This window comes from Salminus brasiliensis, chromosome 13 (genome assembly GCF_030463535.1).
Source record: "Salminus brasiliensis chromosome 13, fSalBra1.hap2, whole genome shotgun sequence".
In the NCBI taxonomy this organism is placed as follows: domain Eukaryota; kingdom Metazoa; phylum Chordata; class Actinopteri; order Characiformes; family Bryconidae; genus Salminus; species Salminus brasiliensis.
The window spans coordinates 11,053,182-11,069,205 of NC_132890.1; the positions used below are offsets into that span (position 1 = coordinate 11,053,182).

The 16,024-nt window shown below is 41.9% G+C and overlaps 1 protein-coding gene across 3 annotated transcripts in view; it reads right to left on the reverse strand.

Annotated features, from left to right (window-relative positions):
* The window catches only part of megf11 (multiple EGF-like-domains 11), a 166,173-nt gene that overhangs the window by 37,256 nt on the left and 112,893 nt on the right, over positions 1–16,024 (reverse strand). For all 3 annotated transcript variants that reach the window (XM_072695534.1, XM_072695535.1, XM_072695532.1), the window contains 5 exons: positions 15,442–15,654; positions 13,078–13,252; positions 7,736–7,856; positions 5,295–5,458; positions 4,992–5,094 (listed from right to left, as the gene is read on the reverse strand). In XM_072695534.1, coding sequence (XP_072551635.1) covers positions 4,992–5,094; positions 5,295–5,458; positions 7,736–7,856; positions 13,078–13,252; positions 15,442–15,654 — 776 coding nt within the window. The remainder of the gene's footprint in view (positions 1–4,991; positions 5,095–5,294; positions 5,459–7,735; positions 7,857–13,077; positions 13,253–15,441; positions 15,655–16,024) is intronic.

The following is a 16,024-nucleotide window of genomic DNA, read 5'->3' on the forward strand; positions in this document are numbered from 1 at the left end:
GAAGTCATAAATAAAATAAAGACAAAAAGAACAACATGAAGGACAGAAGGAAGGACAGTCACTTTAGATCTTCAACAACAACAAAAAAAATATCCAATTAGTACCCATATTAGTAAGAGGTGACAGAACAGTACATATGTTCACCCCCCTCCCCCCCCCCCACACACACAGAAACAAAAGCAGTACACACATCTCTGTGATTGTACATTCTATCACTGTACATTTCTACTGTATGTCCAGGTTGTGTAACACACTCATTAGAACTTCATTAGAGAGTGAATGAGTAAAATGTGGTGTGTGAGTGAGGAAAGTGAACATGTCAGTAAAAAAAACAAAAAGCGATACATTCTGGCTCATGTGCAGCAGACAGGGTTGCCGAGACGGACTGAAAGAAATTGTTCTATTTTCTGTTTCCCAAGGAAGACGCTTCACTTCTGAGAGTTAACAGAGACGTGCATGCAGGGTAATACTGTATATATTGAACAATGAACAATTCAACACAGAGCCTGCACTACATGAGGTGCTCTTATTCTTCAGCTCTCCAAACACCACGTCCCTGCTCTCCGCTCCCTGTCTTTCCTTCCCACTCTACAGACACACACACACATTCTCTCTCTCGCTCTCTGACTGAGCATTTAATCTTTTTCTCTTCCCATTTCCCTCCACTTTGATAAAACATATTCTCAACCTGTCTATCCCAAGGCATACGTCCACCTTCAATCTATCCTTCATGTCTCCTTCTGTCCTTCTACCTGTAGCTCACATCCGACTCCTATGCCACTTTTTCCCTGTGGAGCCTCTGCACTGCTTCCAGGCTTTATCTTCCCTATACAGGAGCTGCTCTCAAAGCTGCATCTGTAATACCATATTTATTAGTATTGATGATTTACCATATCTTATTATAACCCACTTAATGAGCCACACACTCTCTTTCCAAAGGTGGGGTATCGCTTAATGTATTTCAATACAGATTGCAATATGCATGCTTATATTGCTATAACTGTAAATCAAATATAATTAGATTTTGTTCTATAAAAAATATACCAGACATGCTGAGATAAACTGTATTAGTTTCCATTTTCTATTAAACACTACTTAATATTCCTAAAAGTTCCTTGTAAAAATAAAATTAACATTTCTTAAAAACTGATAATGGTATCAGTTATGCCTTCACCAGGCCTTGTGACCTTGTTTAGGCAACTGGACACTAGCTTTATACTATTGATCTTGGCCTGTCCCCGGTGATAGTTAGTCTAGTTACCATGGTGACACAGTTGCCCCATCACCCCCCCCCCCACTCAGTAAGTGTAAAACCTCTTCTACTGCCAGTGAAAAAAATCTAAATTATGCAAACCATACCATCACACGTTGAACTAAACAGCTCTCTGGACTATCAGGCTAGGGTTGCAGCAGTCTGCCGGTTTTAGGTATACCACAATGTTTAGCATAACTGTGTACATTTGCTTAATAAAGGTATTGGGAGATGGGGGATGCAAAAAAATTCCACAAATTTCTTAATATTTTCAGAGCCAACCAATAAATAGATTAATGGAGAAAATAATCAACAGATTAATCCATAATGAAGATAATCCTTAGCTGGAAACAAAATAGTTCATCCTCACCTGCAGCTTTATTTATTTATTTTTGAAAGGGAGACATTTTACAGCTACTTTCATTATATTAAGGGTCAGTGTATAATATTAATAATAACAACAACAACAATAATATTAATAATAATAATAAGAAGAAAAATAGGTACAACTACAAGAGTAAGAACTGTGAAATACATCATCAGTTGTAGTAACATTGCCCCTGTAAGCAAACCTCCTACAGAGAGCATGATAAAAACAATAATCTTTAGGTCATTTTTAGACCGTCCCTAACAGATGACTTAGAGCTTCACTGTTGTCGAACAGAAGGTAAACAAGTAAAATGGTATCACCTAGTGTTATAGTACTCCACTGGTCTTGAGACTATAAACAAGCAGTCTCTGCAATTGTAGAAATTGTTTTCTATTGTTAATGAATACAAGTCACGTTTAGGGCTGTACAAATCAATCAACATGCTGAACAGCTCTGCTCTCTACTTCCATCTCAACTCTGTACTCCATCAAAGCCACCAGACACCAGGTAGCAGACGCACTTCACAATGCTGTTTAGCATCACGTGACATAACAGCTGATATAGAACAAAGCAGGCCTCTACTACACAGAACGTGTAGCGATGAGAATGCCAGGTTCAAGCTGGCACTCACGTTTGGTACTACTAGGTGATAAAAGACCAGGCTTGTCAAATTTAAAACATTAGTATTTGTATGTTTAAATATGTGTGTACATTTCAAGCTACATGTCAACTACTATTGATTTCTTAGGGCTTCATATGGCTAATTTACAGCAGCAATGCAAAATTCTGACTTAGGAACTGTGATGCGCTGAGAAATTTGGCAGTGATTGGAGTTGTGGAGTGCTGACACACATTGAGGATCTAACCATTCCTTTCCATGAAGGCTCAACTAGATGTTTTTTGAGTGATACAAAGTCTTCAATCTCATAACTATTACAGTCTATTTAAATTGAGACAAGGGCTTACTCTGCTGTTTTGTTTTACAGTGTGCTCCACACTGCACATAAACATGATGTTTGGTATCATATATTCTGTCTGAGGAGATCAGAAAGAAAATTACAAATACGAATGTTAAAGGTGAAGGCTATGAGAACGTCTCCAGGCAGCCTAATGTTTATGTGAGTACAGTTGCAAGTAAGGTAAAAATGTTTAAGCTCCATGGGACTCTAGGCAACCTCACTGGACACGACAGCAAGACGAAAATCGACCTTGGATTAAACAAGAGGACAATGAATCCTTTCCAAGAAATACAAGCTGCACTCCAAAGTCAAGGTACATCTAATCCCACTATTCTGCGCTTTTTTCTTTCAGCTAAGATGCTTCTGGAAGTTGTGGGGCTGCTCTCAAGACTATCAAACCATTCTAGAGCAAAATGTACTACCCAGTGTCAAAAAGCTCTCAGTCTCAGGCTTAGGTCATGGGTCCTCAAAGCCACCAAGAACGTCTGAGACTATTCTGAAGTGGCCTTCTATGGGCCCTGTTGAGGTTTAACTGAAGCATGCAGTCTGGAGAAGGCACCCTTCAAACCTGGGACAGCTAGAGCAGCTTGCTCAGGAAGAATGGGCACAACTATCTGCTGACAGGTGCAGAAGTCTCATTAAGAGCTACAAAAATTGCTTGTTTGCACTGTTCCCTTTTCAAGGTTCTGCAACAAGATATTAAGTTAAGGCTTCTCAGATTTCTGTCCATGCCATTTTCATTCATTTGTGTTATTTTACAAAATATTTGGTAAAACTTTAGTTTTTACCATTGTAGATGTATCATAGATGTTTATCTAAATGCATTTCAAGTTAAATGTAAATGTCTATTGAATGCAACCCTTCCATTTTTATGGTTAGTTTTAGAGTTAGATTTAAGGTTTAGATTAAGATTAGGGTTGGGGTCAGGATTTAGGGTTGATCCAAGGGTAGGGTTGAGGCTAGCGCTAGGGTTAGGTGTAGGGTTACATTCATTCAGTCATTTACATTTAATGTAGAGTTCAGTTGTATTTAATACATGTTAGTATCAACATGTGAGCATCAACAAGGCATCTACAGTGGACCATCCAACGTATCCAAAGTGATGCCCAATTTTCAGTTAAATGTCAGGTGAGCAACTACAAGGCAAAGTGATACCAAAATCCAGTTGAATCTGATATCAAAAGCAAAGTAAATATACAGTAAACAATAATGGACACCAGTAACTCTAGTCTGTTTCAGATAAAGCTATGAGTTCCTTTGTTTTCATGGAATGGTACCAACAAATTTGTTCATGCCTGTAAATCACTGCCATGCACCATGTATCTCTTTACATTCTCTGTGTGTCTCTTGGGCCCATTTGCACCCTGGCGAGTCCATTAGGGCGAGCAGATGTCCGAGACCACGGTAGGATTCAGAGCGTGAGATATTTGCGCGGCTGACTCACTTCTTGCAGCTAATAAAAGCAGAACCAGTTCCCGGAACAGGTGCCTGGGTGGAGGGAGACATAGGAGCCCCTGCAGGCATAACCTCTCCAGCACAAGCCTTCCACCTCCTACTGAACACAGAAGATCAGCCTGTTCCTCTCTCTGGCTCTGTTAACGTGGAACCACAGCTCCAGTGTCAGGCACTTCTTTATCACAGAAAGGTTTAGCGCAGTTTGAAAGCCTGCTCAGTGTGTAAACAAATTGCTCATAGCTCCTTCCTGAGTGAGCAGAGGGTAATTACATGGCATGTTTGAAACAGCCAGATCATTATAAATACTCTGTTGTTCAGAAACTACCTATAATGGACTGCCTTCAGGCTGACAGCTGGAACAATTTGTACAGAAGTAAGAGTTTTTCAAATTTGTTGTGATCAGTTAGTAGTTTATATTGTCCGTCCGTTTATAATGTGGCCTGGACGTCATACGGATGCAAGAAAAGATCTACAGGTCTGTTGTAAGAGTGTCCCGGTCGCAAGGAATGTGACGACTATAATAAACGATATTAATTCTGCTGCATTTGGAGCTTATTACGGCAAATCAATTTTAATTTACCCTGTTCGGTTTAATGTTTGAAAAAATGTCAGAGGGATCAGGACATTTAACTGGGGACAAGTCTGGACTTAATGATAATGTAAAGGATCATTTAGCTGCAGAGCTGATTACTATAGTAACATTAAACAGCTGCGCAGTACAAACCCATATAGTCTGGAATACTAATTTGCTAAATTTTGTGGACCTTCTCTAAGAATTCCACAGACCTCCTTTCTATCAGAGAGGAATAAAAATGGCTCTGTCATACCTGTTGCTACACACAAGCTGGTGTAACTCTCCCTATATGTTGTCTGGGCCATTAGCTGTTGTATGTGTGGGCTTTCCAGCTAGGTTTATCATTCACCTATCAGTTAATCACAGTGCACTGTTACTCACCTGTCCAACCTGCCAAACAATGGCAATAACCACTGACAGGGTCGCATCCATCGGCATGGTTACAATCACAGTGTTCCCGACAATCCAGCCCGTAGGTGCCGTCCTGACATAGACAAACACACACACACACACACACACACACACACACACACACACACACACACACACACACAGAAACAAATCCATATCAGTCCAACACTGCACACTGTCAGGATGAATACACTGTGTTTGGCTCCAGGCAGACAAGAGACAGTATAGCTGGTGAAAACACATACATTCCCCCACACACCCACACACACTCACTGGGCAAGACAGCTGGCAGTGTTCGTCCCTCCAGCCCGGCGCACAGGTGCAAGAGCCATCCATTGGGTCACAGGCTGCCCCGTTTACACACACACAGGTTTGGTTACAGCCCAGACCCCATGTTCCACTGGAGCACAAGATGGAACAGTCAACACCCTGCCAACCTGTGATATAGGGCACAGGGAAAGAATGAGGCAGAGGGAAAAACACAGGCAGAGACAGCGTGATTTGTAAGGTTGCGTTCTTAAAGGCAGTCAGGGCAAAAACATTTATTCAAGGTGATTTTAGAGCATTTCTATTGGCCCATTCATCATTAAATTCTGACACAATATGTTACTATGAAGTTTATGCTTTTACGGTACAGTGTTTGCTCTTTGTGTTTACAGCCTCTCCATAATTGGTCGAAATCTGAGTCTTTTGTGTTGTGGAACTGATGACACCCAATGAATAGACACTGGAAAGCCTATTCATTCACCATCTCATCTATTTACTCACTCACAGCCTTAATCTATGTAACCAGAGGAGGAGAGTCCAGAACACTTGTCAACAAAACCCACTACAGACGACATTGTGCGGCTCCCTCTTTGCTCGATTGTGCCCACTCCAGTCTATAATTGAGTCCAATCAATAGGCGAGAGCAAGAGAGGGAAGAGAGTGGAAGCAAGGTCATATCTGATGAAGGCATCGGGAAGACCTAAGCCTCCCACTGCCTGAGCTGCACTGTGGTCAATGAACGGAATATATGCATGGCTTAAGACTACGCATAAGCGAGTGAAAGAGAATGATAGAGAGAGACTGCGGAAGAGAAAGTGAGAGAGAGAGATAGAGGAGGAAGGCCGTGGAGAACACTGGCGTTCAGCAGGGTGGTGAATTATGAATGGAATGTAGATTAAAGGTGGCGTCTGTAATGAGCCTGTGCCCGGACTGATGGGACTGGGCCTGCAGCCCTGCCGCCGCCGTATGTCCTAGCGGTGCTGGGCTCCACAAGCCACGAGCCCATGTTTATGCAGCACCATTGCTGTCCCCAAGCACAGTCGACTGCGGTCAGCCAGCTGCCATGAACGCACACAGCTCTCAGGAGTTCAGGCCATGCTGTTGTGCTTTTTACATCTAAATTGACTACTGCACATGATTCAGTGCGATTATGTGCAGACTGGTGATTAAAGGAGAGTGTTTAGTTGTAACAAACTGTTGTAAGTAAAACAGAAATGAATATGTGAAATGAGTTCCATTGTCGTATTGGAAAAGTGTGCATGTGCTATTGAGTGAACAGCTTACACTGAACTGGTCAATACTGCGGTTTCTACAAACCGAGATGGAAAATAATTCTCAAACATCAATGATTGTCTTAAATAGGTGCTTGAAAATTAAACTGTATTTATCTTGCAGTTTTGTGTCCTCCTTCAAAAGAAAATCCAACATAACCAAGACAGAGCTGGATAATAGGCCAGGTCTAACAGTCCACAACTGTTATGTACTTCCCCAAAATGCGCATAATCCAGAACACTAATTAAAGCCTTAGCTCAAAGCTGGTAACACGGTAAAACAAGATGGCGACTTCTGGAGAATATAGTCTTGCTGATACTGGAGAGCAGCACATCGCCTCCAGACTCTGCTAGTTATAGGAATACGGGTTGCTGTATAAACCAGGACTCATGACCGCTCATGACTACTTTTTCTGTGTGAGTGTCTGCAGAAGAGGAGCTCAATCCCAAGCACAAGATGAACAGAAAGCACAGGAAGCAAACAGGATTCACGCTCGGTTAAAAGCTAACACTAGCCAACTGACTTTTACCATGTATTTCCTCCAACAATAAAATGGGCTACCTCAGCTGAACCTGAAGCTAACCACACAAAAGCAGGGAAAGTACCAGCTTTTTTCTGGTAATACTCAAGAAAGCTAAACCCATGACAGTGAGTGAAGGCAAGGCTAAAAGGTCACCAACTACAATGTCACAGCACATCGCACTGAGAGGACAAAACTAGAGGACAGCAACACTATCTGGGAAGACTTGGGAATAATTACAGTATTTTGTTACAGTGTTACTAAAACAATGCTATAATATTTGGCTTATTTGAGCCCTTTGTAGAACTGTAAACAAGCTAATAAAGCATAGCTTATCGTTTCCTCTATAAAAGGAAAATTAGCATATTTCATTGTGAGGCAAAATGACAGGGTAGTAAGTAGGCGTATAATACCTAAGCATGTCCTAGCGTTTTTCACGCCAACCAAAGTCACATAAAATACTTAATAAATGCATTTTTGGCATCTTTATCAATTGTGCAAATTCTGATTCTGCTTAAATATCAACTTCATTCATATTCCTCATGCTACAACCTTGTCTGGGCTTATGCAAATATCCATAATCTATCTATCGAGTATGAGTTTTAAAACACTTTAAAAGAGAGTGAGAACAAGAAGTGAGCGAGAGAGAATGTACCTTCTTTGCAGATGCAGGAGCCATCAATAGGGGAACATGAGGCCTGATTATGGCAGTGGCAGGTGGATGAACAGTTAGTTCCATAAAATCCAAGAGGGCACGAGTGGGAGCAGTCATCTCCCTGAGAAACATATGTACACACACCCACCCACACACACATACACAAACACAAAAACACACACAGGTAAGAATAAGAAAATATCAAGCATCAAATGATCAGCAGGCTAGCTGGCTAGAGGCAAACTAGTTCACTGTCTGGAAATTGTCATTTTTTGCAGCTCCGCACAGACCCAGCTCCTAGGGGTAACAATAATGGTGCTAATTAATAATACCACTACTAAGGCCACTCATTTCCTCTTATTAGTATCAGAATCTCACTGAACATTCACTGTGCATTAACAAACTGCCACCAAACACAAAAAACCTGTATGCAATCACTGTGTAAGACCCGCACCAAATCCACACGGTCATCCCTTCCCAGAATGAGAGGGGGTAGTGGAGGGGGGTGGGAATTGGCCCTTCTCTCCATCTCTCCAGCATGTGGGAGCGGAGGAGGGCTCGGAGCTCTAGTGCCAGAGCCAAGCTCGCCTCTGTTTTAATGAGCCGGTATTCTGCGCAGCACCCGGTCCCTCAGCCCCTCAACTCAGCCATTATCGTCCAGTGGCTGGTGACCGAGACGCATGCAGAGCCCTCAAAGCCCCGGCCCCAGCTGAGCTGGGGTCCCGCAAAATTCTCTGAGCTTTACCGGGCTCCTCGCTCTCTCTCGGAGCTGGTCATCATGAGCAATCGGCTGTCTCATCCCTGCCTCTGACTGACAGCTGACACAATGATTTAGCCTTCCAATTAGCTGAGCAGCAGCAGGGCGCAGGGCGGCTCCTGCTTGCCTCTCGCCAGCGCTGGGGATGGAGCACGCTCATTAGCATCCAGTAGTAAGTTTGAGCATGAAGCCTGGATGAGACATTCCATGGGGTGCTGGGGGCAGCGAGAGGGACTCAAAGTGAATCTCCCTCTCTCTTTCTCTCACTATCTCCCTTATTCTATTGCTCAGTCTCTCAATCAGTCCCTCACATGCTCTCACGTCTCATTGCCAGCTCTCCACTCTCTATCATTTCCCTTTGCCTTTCCTCCCCCTCCTCCTCTCCTTGCTCTCTTTGTCTCACGTACGCTGGCGTTCCTTCTGCGCCCATTCTCTCCCCTCATGCCCACATGAAAAGCTTACATCTGCGAATTAATTTTTTATCAATCTACGGTGCGGTTATCTTTGTTCCACCGGAAAGTGACAGCTTCCATACTGCTAACACTGGCAATTCTCTTGCAGGAGGTTGTGGAGATGCGACAAAGTAGTTTGTGAGCTTCAGCAGCACGTGCTGGCTGGAAAGTTTGCTGGCAAATTTTCTGATGAGTGATTTGGTGCTGAAAGGCATCTCCAAGCCACAAATGAACACAGGGATTTGGAGACTCCTCTGAACGAACTAGGTTTAGACCACTCACTGAGGAACTAGCGAAGAAACTTCTCTTAGGGGATGAAGGAAGTCTTCCATTTAGAGGGCGAGCTGTTCTTGGCCACAATGAATTTGTCATGTCTTAAGATGTTACGGAATAGAGCAGAACAGCATGTGAATAAGTTATGTCACTTTACGGGAATACGGCAGAGTAAATTGGGCTGTGAGCTGAAATAAAATGTAGACCTGAAATATTTGTAATGGCATAGATAAACAATGAAGATGATGAAGAACACATTGAGATCAAACGAACACCCTTTCTCAAATTCAGATTCTAAATTTGTTTGTTGGCCCCTAAACAACACAATGCTGAAAACGTGCGAAGACCAGAGTTGGCTGTGAAGCCTGTGAATGGTGCGAAAACAGCTTGCAGCAGAGTCATGATATGTATGGCTCAGAAGAACTAATTTGTGCAACGTACAATGGTTTAGTGGCGCTCATAAGAAGTCAGGCGTTGTGAAGATGAAAAGATTTCATGCTGCCAGAATAATGATAACTGCATACGACCCAAATAGAGCAAAGCACAGCAAGCTTTCCACACTACTGGTCCTTCACAGGGAGAGGCAGAGGCATAATGCTTTTCCATGTGCTTTACATACTGTGTTTCACAGTGCCACCACCTTCTTTAAGTCCTAAACTCAGCATAGTACCAGCATCAAAACAACAAAGAGCTTCACCTATTTCCCTCAGACATATCAATGCATAAGAGCTCCTCAGCAAAGAGGCCTAGTGGCCACTACATGTCCATTATTCTTTCAGGTCCAGGCCAAATCACTCAACCCTGTTGTCCTAGGAGAGCGAATACAAGATCTTGCTGGGAATCGGAGCGTGATGTCCCCATTCCGTCGAATGGCGGCTGCCTCGGCTGCTTTGGCCAAGGCTGTTCTAGCTGTGTTTAATGGAACTGGCACAAGGCTCCTTAAATCCAAGACTGAGAGCAGGTGGGGGGAAAAGACGACGCAGTCTGTGCCTCCACTCGCTGGTTCAAATCGCCAGAGTGGCTCTGTCACCAGACAGAGCGGTGGCTCCAGCCAAGGTAAAACTTGGCAGAGGCGTCTCTCTCTCTCTCTCTCTGCTTGTCTTAATCGGACCCACTGCTTTGGCCTTTATCTCCAGCATGGAGTGCACTTCTTCTCTTCTGCAGAACTTCCACTCTCTATAGCGAAAGGTACGTGCAGTGGAACCTGTTCACCGAGATTGACTGTCTTTCTTTAATGGAGTCAAAGAAGAACATTCACAAGGCCATACAATTTCAAACTGTATTTACCTTGGCATGGCTGAATAATGAGAGTTTGGTATATGGAACTGACAACCCTGCTGTGAACCTCAAACACTTTGGGCATGATAAAAACAGGGCTACAATGCGGGCCAATTCCAAAACCATAAAACTGTTACATAACAGTCTTGATTCAAACTCTGGGGAAAACAAGAAATGGTTAAATGAGACGACAACTTCAGGAGAACAGCGTGTTGGTGTTGAGAGAAGCACATCACCACCAGACTTTGCTAGTTATGGGAATATGGGTTTCTATGTGAACCAGGCATTGTAACTTTTCCTGTGCAAGGGTTTTCTCCAAGGCCAACAGAGATCCACATAGGTAAGCCTTTCACCATCTTTTCCAAATAGCTGCTTCCTTAAAAAAAAACTACCTCAGCTGACTACCAAACTGGAGCTAAACACACTTTAAAAGGGCAAGTACTTGATTATTTATTTACTGGTAAGACTCAAGAAAGCCAAATCTGGGGGAGTGAGTAAGGGCAAGAAAAAAGCTAACCTGGCTACAATCTCTTCACTTCATTATCTGAGAACTGCAGAAAATATGATTTTGTCAGAAATCCAATTAACGCATGTACATGCTCTTAAGTAATGGTCAATATACATTCATCAGGCAGTAATTGAGTTTGTACTTTGCAGCCAGCAAATAATCTCACAGAATAAGACGTTACGTAAACGTCACGTAAAATCCCACCGCAGCTTTTTTACACATCGCTCCATAAAATGAACATAAATCATTTAGAAGATGAAGAATATTTAAATCCTTCAGTTTCAGCCTTGCTGTCCTGCAGGTGCTGCATTAACGCTGCTTGCTTGTTTTCGATACCACGGCCTGTTTTCACACATATGCAGACTATGAAATGTAAATCCAGTTAAAAAGTATAAATGCACTTTTGTTCGAGCATGTTGGCTGCTCAGCAATGCCACATCAGCAGCAGTTTTAAAAAAAGGAGGTGGTGTCTGGCTTTGCATGTATTGGAGAAGACGTGTTAAGTCTTTCGTCTCCTATTGTTGGCATCAATGCTAGTACTAGGGAGTGTTTTTAATGGGTGTGTAATACCAAATTGGGAGAAAAAAAAAAAAAAAAAATATATATATATATATATATATATATATATATATATATATAATATGTGTATTCTCTGAGCCTGTCGTAGTGCTGTTGTAAATAGACTTGTAACATCAGGTCACAGCATTTGTTGCCTCAACCCATCACATAAGTCACATGACTTAAATACTTAATAAATGACCTTATTTCCAAACCTGAAACTGTTGAGAGCATGCCACATTAAAAAAAACAGCACCAAAAAAACCATTGGGCAGGTCACTGGCGTATACTACTTTAATTCTTAATCGATTCTGACCACCAGTGTATTGCATCCTCTTTGTTTTTTTTGTTTTTTTTATCTGCAATCCCTTTTCTTTCTTCGCTTATCAGAAAGTAGTGGAAGAAAGCGGATCCAGCAGCTGTTTTGATCCATCACTCTGATTTGTGTAACATGCTCCATACACCGGCCACTTTATTATTAATGTCAGAGGGAGTCTGGTCTGGAAAACATAATCTATTTCTGAGTCCATGTACCTGGCTCCCCTTCCTCCATTTGGCAAGGTCTTTGTATTAAGTCCGAACCTGCCGTGTAATAGGGCACATCCATTATGAGGCAGCATTAAGCTCCAGTGCCTGCTGAGCTTAAAGAGTCTCACCTTGTTCTCAGCCTCCTTGCGAGAGATTGCAAGTGTGTGAGTGAGTGTACATCTGTGTGTGTGTATGCACGACCTCGCTGAAGAGATCGCTTTCAAAGCGATAAACGTCACTTACTGACTTGCACTGACTATTGCCTCAAGTAAGATAACATGAAAATAACTTTGTGAGATAGCTCAGCCGTCAAGTGTCAGATTTCCTTGACAATGAATCTTTATTTCTTCTTGATACTCCTCATACTGTGATTACACCCACAAAAAGACCCACTCCTTGAAAAAGAAGCAATGTTATCTCCTGTAATAAACATAAGCTCTGATTACAAAGAATTTTTGAGTTAACTCATCTTACTTTAACAATACATACTGAATTGAGATTAAATAATTTGATGATTTTGTGTCCATCTGCAGGCTAGAACTGCTCCTATCACATGGGGGAAACCTTCCCACCTTCCCATCCTGATCATGAAGAGTTGTGGTGTTGACTGAATTTATGATTGATTGGAACGTATGATCAGAACTTATGATCAGTCTCTTAGCAAGCAAGCAGTTGAGCCACTATAGATCTGTAAAACCATGTACATATATGTGTCCAAAAGAAAAAAAAACTGTGTTTTTATGCAATGTTTAACTCAATTTCACAGATCCAGGATGGCCCTACAGTCTAACTGTCTGCTCATCAAGCAGGATGATGTGATACGTTCAAATCCTAGTGAGTATGGAGAACATTTAACTAAACTAAGTTGAGTTTAGTCACAAAATGGTCAGCAATCAGTAACTATTTTTACACTGAGATCAGGAGTTCTTTTACACTATTTCATCATTTAGATTAGACTGGCAACTCGGACAATCAAGCTTGGACTCACGGTGAAGCCAGGAGCACAGACACAGGCCCCGCTGACTCCATGGCAGTCTGCTCCGTTGGCACAGTGGCACTGGAGGCTGCAACCCTCGCCGTAATAGCCTGGGGGACAGGTCTCATTGCAGTAAAGCCCTGTCCATCCTGCTGCACAGGAGCATTCCCCTGAGAGAGGGTGACAGCTGAAGAAGAGGTAAGAGACATGAGAAGATAGGTAAAGAGAGTGAGTACAAAAAAAAAGAAAAGGGCAACACAAATACTTCAGTATTCCAACAACAACAACGTCAACACCAGGGTAAAGGTAAGCAACCCAGGCCAGGCAGGGCTTCATCCATCCTGCAGTCTGGGTGCTCCCTTCAGGTGGATGGAGCACCCTTTTTCTCCTTCATACTGTAATGAGCTCCGCTGTCTTGGTGCCCAATCCGCCCATATCAGGACATTAACATTGCATTAGCCATGAATGCGGCTTAGAAATAATGAATGAAGCACAGGTCACGATAAAGAGCAAGTGGTACGGTACCGCTGAAAGGTGTTGAAAATTCGACTTGCAAGTTAAATGAAGTAAAATGGCTCTCGGAGCTAAACCTCGGGGTCAGGCTGTAAAGTGATGAGGGCGGAGCTGGCTGTTGCCTTTCATGGAGAAAGAGGTCCATAGCGACTTATTCTACTAGTGCTCCGATTAAAGCTACAATTAGCTGGCTTTAAATATAGATCCTTTTTGGCCTGCTTGCGGTTTTGGTTCATGGTGGTGCCATGGTAAAATGCCTTACAACCAAAACCATTGTATCATACACTGACATTCCTGTATTGTGCCCCAAAGAAATTAAACATATTAGCACCAGGTACAAGCATTTCTTGAATATGCTTAGAATATACTTAGACTAAGATTAATACAATTGTATTAATTATTATCCTATGTCATTACAGTGCCTTACATAAATAGCCCAACCCAAGTGTTTTTTTTTTTCATTTAAGACTTTTTCACTTATATTGTTGCAGTCTTAAATTAATCAAGTTAAGGCATCACTTTACTTGGATGGTAGATTGTAGATGTCTCGTAGATGTTCACCTGACATTCAACTTTAACTGAATGTGTATTAAACTGAAGTTGAATGTAAATGACCAATAACGTCTAAATGTCTAATGAATGTAACCCTACACCTAACCCTAACCTTTTAAGGTTTGCAGTTAGATATAAGGTTTAGGTCAAGATTATGGCATCTGCAGTGGACCATTCAAGTAAAGTGATGCCCAATTTCCAAAGCTGAACTTTGTCAGCATGGCTGTGGCACCTTGTTAAAACTGAAACAATAAGGTACAGAAAAACAGACATAAAAAACTGAAACTCAATATGCTTCAGTCTGCTGAGAAACAAAAGCTTGGGACGTTTTAGCAACACACTGATCAAGGCCATAGTAGTGCAAGGCCATAGTAACAATGGAGTGGTTCAAAAACAAAAAGGTGAATGCCCAGGCGGAATGGCCCATTTCAAGTCCTGACCTCAATCCCACTGAGCATCTAGGGCACTGTTTCAAAATTGCTGTCCAAAAGCGTCATCCAACCTGAACAACCTGCTGCAAATCTGCCAAGACAAATAGCTTAAAAAAAACACACTCCAAAAGACTGTTACTCTGAACAAATGTGGACCTACAAAACACTGCTTTTATTTCAGACAAAAACTCAATTGCTTTTTAACTTAAATCGTTTTTAGAGCAAACTTCCTATTTATTTTTCTAAAACATAAATTAATGCACATTAAACCATTTAATAGCCTATGATGGACCGCTGGCCGTACTATTACAAACTTCTAACACCAAAGAATAGCCCCACTAGTTTCTACACAAGTCTCTGTAGTTACTGAATAATATGCCTTAGTGTGTAATAAGCCTTACAGTGTTAAGGGGTTAATGTGACACAATATTATATATTAACTGTACCAATTTCTGACCATTTCTGTTGGTGTGAATAACTTCCAGGATTTTAACATTTTTATAAGGCACTCAATGTAATAGGATGTAAAAGGGATACCATTAATACGGTTAGTCAAACGCCTTCTGACTGTATTTTTGCATTAGCATTATTAAAGGACACATCCATACTGTACATGACAGGGATAATCATAGATTCTGGACTGCAATAAGCCCTGCAGTGTTGACAAATATATTCTTACCCTGCATAGCATCAACTGATTTCTCTAATGAGCTTTTTGCCTTTACAGGGAGAGAACCTAATTAGTGCAGTCAGGTGCCGCGATGCATGGCAGGAACAAATACTGTGTCTGTACACACTGCAGATGATGATAACAGCAGTTCAGCTATATATATATATATTTGTCCAGTTTGTGTCAACTGTTAGATTGGTTTATGCTTACCTGAGGGTATTTGTAGTATTGCAGGGGCAGTACTTGTCACAGATGAGACCGTATAACCCTGGGGGGCAGAATCTGTCTTGACAGTGAGGCCCTTTAAAGCCAGTGTCACACAGACACGCCCCATTTATATGGTAACACTTGGCCCCATTCTGACAGTCACAGTGGAGGGCGCACTGTGGCCCATATGTGCCCACTGGGCACTCCTCCTGGCACCTGGACATAAGAGACACACTTTTCTGAAAGCAGAGCAGCTAACTTTTTTAAAAGTTAACTTATTAACTTACATTTGGGGGGTGTGAGGCACAAAAACACATTTAGTTTTTTCTAAATAATTTAAAAAATGATTTGAGCAAGATCAATAAACCTGCACAACACTGCTACAAATAAAAATGTAAGCTATATTTCCAGGGCCTAAGGTTTATGAACAGTTCAGCAGAAATCGATGTGCAAAAAAGCGGGGGGTTAATTGTACCAGTCGCTAAAAAGTGCCCACTGAATTTAATACATTCCTACGTTGATCCAGGCAAGCTTTCCAAGCTAATATACATACATATATACATAAAAATATCAGCATCAAAATGAA